Below are 10,359 nucleotides of genomic sequence, written 5' to 3' on the forward strand. Positions count from 1 at the left end.
TCAGCACACAGTGTATATAGTAGAAATGTAAAGCTACATCCTTGCACTTACCATTAAAATGCCTTGTTCTGTTTGAGAACACTGATTTCCCTTAAGGAATCAGACCTCTACTTTGTCTCTGCGCCGCCCCACAAACCCCAGCAACAACCCAATACATATCTCAATGGACTAAGAAGCAACCCTACTACTATTCTAAAGAAAAAAATCCAGCTGGGCACAGTGGCTCACCTCTGTAATCCCAGCACATTGGGAGGCCAAGGTGGAAGGATCGCTTGAGCCTAGGAGTTCAAGACCAGCCTGAGCAACATCGTAAGACCCCCATCTCTAAAAATAAATACAAATATTGGCAGGGAGTGGTGGCACACATCTGTAATCCCAGCTACTTGGGAGGCTGAAAAGGGAACATCACCTGAGCCTGGGGAGGTCATCAAGGCTGCAGTGAGCTGTGATCACACCACTGCACTTCAGCTTGGGTGACAGAGTGAAACCATGTCTCAAAAACAAAACAAAACAAAATGAATATAAAACGGGAAAAGCTAAGTACAAAAAAAAAAAATCATAGTTTGAAAATAAAAGAGGAATTAAGCAGAACAGCAAGGGAGCAAATTTAGAGAAGACAGCCTGGCAAAGATGGTCTGGTGTGGAAACAGGGCAAATAACCGTCCCGGGAGGAAGCTGCTCAGTCACCAGGGGATGATAAAAAGTGGTTTGAGGATGGCACATGAATTCTAACGAGAAATCTGATGAAAAATAAAATTAACAAAACTAAATTTAAAATGCATTCCCATGAGGTAAAAGACAAAATTAGCTAATGCTACCAAAAATATCACTTATAACAACTTGGCTTTAATTATAAATGTAGTTATTACAGTTCCTCTTTATAATGTTTAGCTCCCTTTGTTTTCAGATTTGGGAACTTTGCAAACAAAAAGTTTAAAAAGGTAAATTAAAAATATTTTAGGCAAGCCATTCAAGTTTACAGCTATGAATTTATTTTCTGAGGGTCTTGACCTTAAAAAAAAAAAAACAAAAACTTGAACTTCTGAATAGAATATCCCACAGAATACAGTGTAAATAAAAAGTTAAGGCCACTCATTAAATATATTTCAAAACTAATAGGTTATCCTTTCTAGCGTTCACTGAACATGCTTATTTATTCATTTTTATGGCACTTTTATCATTAAGACATCCTGCTAAATGAAACATTAAAATTATTACCAAAAAGTTTTCTTGTGGAACCAACATGGCAATGTCAGCCATATTCTTCATCACCATCACTGAATAAACCAAAATATTAAAATAAACATCCTTCATCTATATACCTGTTTAAAGTATGGTTCTAACATAATAGTAACCATTATAAAGGTAGTATTTCCAGTTATTTGCCAATTTGTCAGATGCCTACACAAACAGAAGTGTCACTATATGTGTGTGTGTGTGTGTGTGTATATATATATATATATATATATATACTGTTTCATTTGACTAATGGGATTATTATGAGATTGTTTCCCTTACTGTTCCTGTAAATATTTCGGAAGCAACAAATTCCTACACCTCATCTTCCAATCTGAAAAGCATGCAATCCACTAACATAATAAAGAAATGCTTTTATAAAAAAAATCTGAATTTTGAAACTAGGATTCCATTTGCCTAACTGGTTCTCACATAAGGAAAAATATATCACCACTTTAGCAGTTCAATAGTGGCTCCCAAGTGACCTTGACAAAGTCAAGTCAACTTCCACTGTCTAGACCTCAATCTTCACACCAGGGAGGATAAGCTCCTGGGGTCTTTCTAGCTCTAACATTCCTCGTACCACACATGCTGCTGAGTTCTAGCCTGTGCAAGTTATCCTTGAGCCACAGGTAGAATACAGAAAGCACACAGATTTTGGAGGCTTGTCATCTATGCAACATTTTCAAGAGTCCTTGGTCTGCATCACACAACAGTCCCCATCTTCAGAAAATATAAGCCCATGCACAGCAATGACACTTTTAAAAGAGTAACCAGTTCTAGGAAACCTATCCATTTGCCTGGTACCTGCTCACTTGGTAACATCTATCTTTATCAAGAGTAAAACGTGGTACTCTGATTGGCACAACCCATCACTACCAATACATGAACAACCATATCTTCCTATTTAAGAAGTCAAGCAGTGTGCAACTTCCAAGACCAAAACGATATCTTAAAAGATGGCCTGTTGTTAGAGTTAACAGCATATTCTTTCTTTAGTAAGATACTAACTACCTCCAGAACCTTTCAACAGATACTTAGCGGGCACACTCTCTGCCATATCTGTCTCAGGTGCTGGAGCTCCTACAGGAAGCGATTCAAACAAGGTCCATACTCTCAACGACTTAGATTTTACGGTGGGGGTGAGGGATGTCGGTAGATAATGAATGAATTAATTAATTAACAACAAGAATATCAAGGAGTATTAAGTACCACATAATTAATTAATTAACCTTGAGAAGATAGAGGTGGTTAATTAAGATTTAGTGATCAGAAAAAAGACCTCTCTGAGAAAGTGAATCATTTAATCTAGATGATAGGAAGGTGTTACCCATGCAAGAGCAGCTGGTTAGTGTTAGCCAGAGAGGCAGGGGCAAATGACTGGAGGTTGCAATTGCATGCTGAGTGTGTCATGTCCACCTTCCCATCTCTCCCCAGGCCATAACCCTTGAGGAGCTAAAACCAAAAGAGCTGCAGGAAGGGAGCTTGAAAGAAGCCATACCCCTTCCTTACTCCAGGTCTTTCAAGTCATGGGTCAGGCATGAGCTGCTAAGCAGAGAGGAAAAAAGATAGAAGTTTTAACCCCAATATGAACTAAATTGTCCAGAGCTAAAAGTGTCAAAATGCTTAACAATCAGTATGGCAGAAACACTGATCCATTAGGACAGAGGCCAGCAGGGTTGCAGAAGTATCTTAGAGGCCTTGAGCAGTACCAGGCATTGGAATTTCTGCTTCATCACGTGTTGGTCCATTTGTCTTAAAGGAGTTGCACTAGTCTCTTCCCAACTCACTGGAAATATTTCAACATTTCAACATTTTGGTAATCAGTATGGTAACCAACACTGGTACATACTAAATGATTACCAAATATTAGATGACTTCTTAGGAGATTTAATAAAAGGGAGATTTGAAAAATAAAATCATAGCTAGAGGTAGTGGTGATGAAAAATAATACAACATACAGATTGTTTAAAATTGATCTTAGCCAAAAGATAAAGAAGCAACAGGGATTGCTTAATAAATGAGTTATATAGAGATTACATAGAGTTACACAGAGTTATATATTCTGATTATGTATAATGCTTCCAAATTAGAAACAGGAAAATCAGAGTAAGTAAATGAAGGGACTTTATGACTTCTGCCATTTTGGTTGACACAAATAGAAACCTATGGGGAAAATTTCATCAGTCATGGAAACTTTTTTGTTTTTACTATGAACGTTATGAATGTCTTGATCCATCATTACTTATTTAACATATCACCTTATCATTAGAATTTTGTTTCTACAAAAGGTGCAAAAGTTTATAGATAAAACTTACAATCTTACCAGTCTAAAACTTGAAAAAAACATGAAGTGGAAGCTAATATACAGAAGATATTTAAGAAATAAGTTTCAGGAAGGGTGAAATAAGAGTAGACAAAGCTAAGGTTTCAGTGCCTGAGCAGAGCTACAGCTCGCAGAAGAGATGGCAGCACTGAGGGAAGTTTAGTGTCCAATCCCATCCTCTATTTACAACTATTTAACAAATGATATATTAATCCCTGAGGCTTCCTACAAACCAATCTAAACATCTTTTACTGGTAAAAGCAAAATATGTCATCCATCCAATATCTATGATTACAGTTGATACAGAAGAAAAATTACCATATAATAGAGCTTTTTAATCACCTACTGTGAAAAGACAAAATTCATCATTACATAATGGCACTGTACTTGCTCAACTTCCTCAACTATCTCAAACAGCAGAGAACCAGGAGGAAGTTTTTTCTTTTTTTTTTTTTGTAAAAAAGTCTTTAAACAACAAAAATAAATGTCACAAAGGTCACGCAATAAAACTTACAGGGAAACTTACAGGAAAGTCCCCTTAGTCTGCAGTTAGAGCCTACTTACTCGTGGACACTGTTCTAAATACTGTGGTTACTTGTTTTTGATAAAACAGAGATTTGAAGTTGCCACCTATAAACGATGGTAAGGGGATTGGACACCTTTTCTAATTTTCCATTTTTAACTTAAATTTTGTTAGATACAGGCACATTGGCAGTAGGAAGAGAAAGCTGGCACTGATAAAAAGAGACGGAAAATCCATGAACATAAGATACAGGCAAAAGGGCATGACCAGCAGACCAAAGTAAATTGCCCCGCATGCTACGAAAGCCCTTGAGAAAAAGAACACATACAATAACAGATGTTCATAAGACCAACCGCAGCAAATAGCAGCATATTCCAAATCCAAATTCAGAATGGCTAAAGAAAATGAGAAAAAATAATACGCATGCTCTTGATCTTTGAATAAACTAAAAATCACTCACCAACAACACAGGTAGAAGAGGCAATCCTCCCCCAACAACTTTGTCATTGACATCTCTTTGTGCTGTATGCAACAGACAAAGTAGGTTTTGTTTTGTTCCTGAATGTATGATTCTGCTACAACTCAGAAGCACCATCCCAGAACTTAATCATTCCACAATAGGCATTCTCATCTAAAACCAGTGTGCACAAAATATGAGCATTTTTCACCATGATCATATACTAAGTATACAGACCAGACACTCCCCAAGCAAGTCAATGTTATCTTTTAATCTCTTTCCTCAAGTTAAATCTGAAAACCCTTGTTTTCATATGTGAGACAGGGTCAGAAGTAAGGTTACAAATTAAGTATGGTTTATGAAGCCAACTTATAATGTTAGAGGATAAAACTGTTTGTACAGTAAAAGTGGCAAGAATTGCAACCCAACGGTAGGTCAAAAACCAGATACCTAACAATAGTGTAAATGACACTAACCCTTCAAAGCTACTTCTGAACCATGTCCACATGATCCAGTCTAAATCCATGTATGCGGCATTGGCTATACCCATCAATTTCCAATTCTACCTCCTCTTGAAACACCAAGTTAATACTAAAACTAAGCAGCCAGAGGTAACTGATTGAATAAACACTATTAGGGACTTTAGAATACTCAAGAAAAGAGAGTATCATGAGGAGGGGTCCTTGAAGACAAGAATGAGCTGCTATAGTCATATCAATTTGGACATTTCAGAGTTAGAGAAGACCGTTCACAAAATGATTCAATGCACGAACTGGGTCAATGGGATCTGGGCCAATGCGATCTTCGACGTGGTATCCTCAAGGAGGGTTCATATTTACAGGACTGTACAACCGTCAAAATTGAGAAAGCAAGAGGCCAATAAAAAAATCAATCATAATTCAGTATGTGGGCAAAAAGTTATCCACATAATGGAAAATTTGAAAGTCAAAAAGAAGAAGTAGAAGTAGTAGTACTAATGGTAATGGTAGTAGCTCTAACAAATCTGATTACATTCCAGGGGAATCTTCTTCAGCACCCACCTGTTATCCTCACATCTTCAAACTTTGACCTACAAAAATCAACCTGAGTATGTGCAAGAAAATAGCTCTATATTGCCCCCTAGTGCTGGCCAGTGCCACTTCTCCTTGGGCTAAAAAACTGCAAGTAGTTCCTCTACTTCTAGTTACTTCCTGCCGCCATCCTTAACATAGACCAACCCCTAAACATAGCCCAAAACTCTGCCCACAGATTAGGAAACAAGCAGCAATTTTTGGCATCATGCATCTTAGGAATGGAAATGGCCCAGCTTCAGATGGCAACAGAATGTGTGTGGCCTGGCTTAATGAACTCATCTCTCCTGAAGGTGTGAACCTACTTGGGTAAAGTGGCCTATGACCACATGCTTCACGACAGCTCTGGGCCCCTTACGAAGTGATGACAGCATGTAGAACACAAGAGAGAACTACAAGGAAAGGACAAAGAGAAGCACAGGTTAGCAAAGAGATTCGGGGAGATGCCAAGAAAGGCTTGATAAGACAAGGCAATAGGAGAAATGATATGAGACAGGAACAGTAAAAAACAGAAGCCAGGAAGCCAGGAATATTGTGCATTGTTGTCATTATGGAGGAGCTTGTCTAGTAAGAAGCAATATTTTGAACTGGACATTTATTTTACATGAGAAAGAACAAAGGTTGGTCTGATCTGTTTCCTGCACTGGTACAGCTGGTGCTGTGGCTCCTTTGATCACTTTCCCCCAGTCCTCTGCAGCTACTGTGATTAGAGATAGATCCCTAGGCTCCCCTTTGATCAGCAGCTCAAGGAGCCTGCAGGTGCCATGTGCCATCACATTAGCAAGTTGTAAGCACCACCATACTAATATTGGCTGATAAATGTGATACTATGTCTTGCTGCGCAGCAGCAAATACAAATAATGTTTGCAAAAGTCTGCAGAATCCTTGTTTTATCTATTTTTATACCCTAAAACTTTCTGTGCTTTCTTAAACATGAACACTTCATAGAGTTTAAATTCAAAGTTGAAGGTTTGAAATACCCTGATATGAAAAGGAAAAAAAAATCACTGTGACTTAAAACTATAGCACACCCCATTTTAATTTTGCAGTTATGCCACTTGTGTTCATTTTGCATGGTTAATGAAGTGACAGAATCGATGACATACAAAGCAGTAAAAACATGTATATTCCTTTTCAAATAACAGTAAGAGCCACCACTTGTAAACAGGGCATTAAACATTCCAATTTTAGACAGCCTACATGAACATTGTGGTTTCATGTGCAGTATAAAATTTCTATTTACAAAGTATTCTCAAAAATGACTTCATAATGGTAGATGAAGAGAAAAAGAGTTTAGAAATTGAATGATGTAAATCATATGGGTTCAGAGGCTAAGCAAATTACACACCCTGAAGCTGCCCTGGCTTTATGAAAGGAGCCTTTCTCCAGCTCTGTGCAATCCCAGCCCAAGGGAACTTGCATCTGAGAGTTTTCTAAACATTTCAGGTACACTTGAAAGCTGAAAGTAATTCTCATTTCCTATGCAGGATTAAGTCGCTTCCAGCACACACAAAATAGCAGTCATTCACCGACACATACAAAAACACACCACCAGAAAGGTAAGGACTTCAGAGTACAAAGGCAAGTTTAAAAAACAAAAAATAGGGCACAAGAGAAATACACTTTTTAATTCCTCTAAAAACGACCACACAGCCTCTTGACCTCTGTATTTCCTATCTACTCATTGATTAATTGATGACTTCGACCTAGAGTGCTTCAGTTCATGCGGCTGATACATTTCCTGACCGACCCCCCTCGCCCTCCCCAAATCTGAGTAAAGTCAAACATGCCAAGACTCATTCATTTTGGATTCGTTTTTAGAGGCAGTTCTTGAACTTCTAACTCTGGCAATGAGCGAACCTGCAATGTGCATTTGAACTGACGTTCACAATCGCTCCCAGAATGTCCTCACTCTAACTGAGGCTGCAGTGGCACTCACGTTGCCCTCTTGGAGCTTTGTGGCAGCTCCCGAAGTTGCAAACTACACTTAACCTTCAACAGTCCATGCCAGTGAACGGAGCGCGCATTTGCATGTAGAGACCAAAGATACCTTCGCAGTCTGGTATACATCACATACCAACGCACAATGCCAACGTTAACACACACAGCGAGAAACAAGCAGGGGGAGAATGGGGGAAAGACTCACCGTTCTGTTCCTTGTTGCTGGAGAACTGGAATTTACTACTCAGGTTGGATTCCGCCTGAGTCCCCTGTCTCTGGCCGGCCAGGGCAGATGTCAGCAGGAGAAGCCTGAGGAGGAGCATTTGGCTGACTGGGACGAGAGCTCACTCACGGCGGGCACTTTGGAAGCAGCGACTCCCGAGTCTCTTTCACCACCGCCAGGGGAAGGCTGCACTGGGGTGGAAGCGCCGAGCCTGCTCTGGCAGCAGAGAATCGCAGGGTAGTTTCCACATAATCCCATCCAAAACTTTTTCCTAGAGCCCTCTTCTGTGTCTCCAGTTTTTGAAAAGGATCAAAGCAAAACCTGGACCTGAACCAGTTTCCCAAGGTTTAAACAAATCCTGAGCTGTGGCGAAGTGGTGGGGGTGGGGGTGAAGGCGAGGGAGGAATGAGGGGGTGGGGACGCGGGGGAGCGGCGAGAAGTCACCAGCAAGTTGCTGGGAGCACCTGTCAGTTCGGGGGACAGGACAGAGGCGAAAACTCAAGGGTCGCGAGCAGCCAGACTGGAAGCCAAGTCGGCGGCGAGCAGTTTCTGATCAATAACAAAGCTGCCAATAGATGCGGCTCTCCGTGCGCCCCTCTCCCCCGCCCCACCCCCCACCCCCGAAGGGGGAGGGGGAAGAAACAAGGCGAGGGCGCCGCGGCGGGTCCCACAGGCCGGGGCGCCGGAGCGGGGCCGGGGGGGTCCGGGCCGAGACCGGCCCAGGCGCAGGCGGAGAGAGGCCCCGGGGCTCCTGCTCCCCAGCCCGGAGCGCAGTCGGCGCCGCGTCCCGAGCGCCGCAGCACGGATTCCGGCACCTGGCTTGAGTTTTCCGCGACCAAAGTTCACCTTGTTCGGGCGCGTCCCCTGCTCCTCAAAGCCTGGGGCAATTCGGCCGCTCGGGGTCGCCGCGGGGCTCCGGTCGTTCCCCTCCCCTCCCCCCACGCCTCGGGCTCCGCGCTAACCTCGGGGCTCGGCGCGGCGTCTCCGCACCGGGTGAAGAGGGAAGGCCGGGGCGGCCGGGAGGATCCGGCTTGTCCCCTCCCCTTGTCTACCTTCCCCCCGCCGGGCGGCAGACAGGAGGTAGGGGCCGTGGGCCGAGTCCTGGCGGAGCGCGCGGCTGGCGAGCGGGGGAGGCTTAGCGGCTCTCCAGCAGGCGGCCGATGGGGCGGGCGGGGGTCGGCGCCTCTGGGAGGGGCAGCCCCGGGCCGCGTCCGCGCGAGCGGGCTGGGCCGCCCACTGGCTGTCAACAGGTGCTGCGCAGACAGGGGGTGCTGCGGGACTCGCTGTGGGCAAGACCCCGATGGCCCAGGCGAGGAACGCGGCCAAGGCGGCCCCTGCTTTCCTTTCCACGGAACACCTCTAACCCCAAATACAGAGCACGATGGGTGGTGAAGGGTGCTGCAGAAGTAAGAAGTGGGAAAGAACTTCTTGCAACTCTCCTTCTGCCGCCCCCTTCGCCTGACTTGCCATTAGTTTCCAAGAGGGATCCCCACTCCCTACGGTCTTTGCTAGGACCCTTGGCCAGAGTTTCAGAACGGAAAGAAGGGAAATGAATTCAAAGGTTTTTCTCCAATTTCCAGCTCCCTAAAGCAGTACAGAGAAAGCAAAAGTAAAGGCAGCCAAAATAATACTCATTTAACAAGTACTATATTTACTGAATGCCCACTCTGTCGGGCACTGTTTAGAGGCTGGAACCGTAGCAGTGAAAACAGACAAAAGTCCCTGCCCTGGTGAAGCATACGTAGTAGCTGGGCAGCGTTAAGCTAATAGCAAGCTCTTCTGAGAACGGCGTCTAAGGGACTCAGACGGATCCTGCAACCTTGGACTTTCCTACCATACAGCCTCTAACAAAACTAGGCTGCCCTGGACCCCTGTTGATAGAATTGTTTACATTTACACCAAAAAGGTCGAGAAATAACCGAAATCTGTATGTGGCTTGTGTTCAGGCTGACTTGGAGAGAGAGGCTGATGCTTTAAGACCTAAAGTTCTTATGAGGTAGTCTGAAATGAAACACACATGCCAAGCAGGGCCTATGGTGGTTCCATGTCTGCTAAATGTGTCTGTGACAGGATCCAACATGCTTTCTTTGTGGAGAAGCAGAAAATCATTGTGAATGTGTTGAAAGCACAAGCAGAGAGTCAGAAAATTGAATTTTAAAATGAAGCTACTTTTGTGTAATAATCAAAATGAAAACAATATATATCAAGCAAGTGCCATGGCAGGCAAATCAGCAATATCACCCAACTTCTTGTGAAAAAAAAAGTCAATGCAACAATTCGACCATCAAGGACACTTGGGCTGGAACAGAAAACCAAAATAGCAATGTCCCTGCAACTAAGGAGTGGCATTTGAGCAAGAACATATTCTTACTGGACCAAAGCAGGAGCTGATCCTTCTTCAGTGGTGATGAAAATGCCAAGCCCTCTTTGTATACTCAGACACCGACTGGGGCCAACCAACCAGACCTTTCTGCTTGAAATATCCTAGTCGTCTTGTTTTTTTCCTTTTTGAAACCTTTTAAAACTTCACCGATCTGTCTCATTCTTGAAAATTTCACCCACCTGTCTCATTCATTCATTCTT

The 10,359-nt window shown here is 42.9% G+C and overlaps 1 protein-coding gene across 1 annotated transcript in view; it reads right to left on the reverse strand.

Moving 5' to 3' along the window:
* Positions 1–8,367, reverse strand: part of PDGFC (platelet derived growth factor C) — a 214,395-nt gene extending 206,028 nt beyond the window's left edge. The window contains exon 1 of the mRNA XM_025386594.1: positions 7,759–8,367. Within this exon, the coding sequence (XP_025242379.1) occupies positions 7,759–7,876 (118 nt within the window). The 5' untranslated portion in view covers positions 7,877–8,367. The remainder of the gene's footprint in view (positions 1–7,758) is intronic.
* Between the last annotated feature and the right edge of the window lie 1,992 nt (positions 8,368–10,359).

This window comes from Theropithecus gelada, chromosome 5, assembly GCF_003255815.1.
Source record: "Theropithecus gelada isolate Dixy chromosome 5, Tgel_1.0, whole genome shotgun sequence".
In the NCBI taxonomy this organism is placed as follows: Eukaryota; Metazoa; Chordata; class Mammalia; order Primates; family Cercopithecidae; genus Theropithecus; species Theropithecus gelada.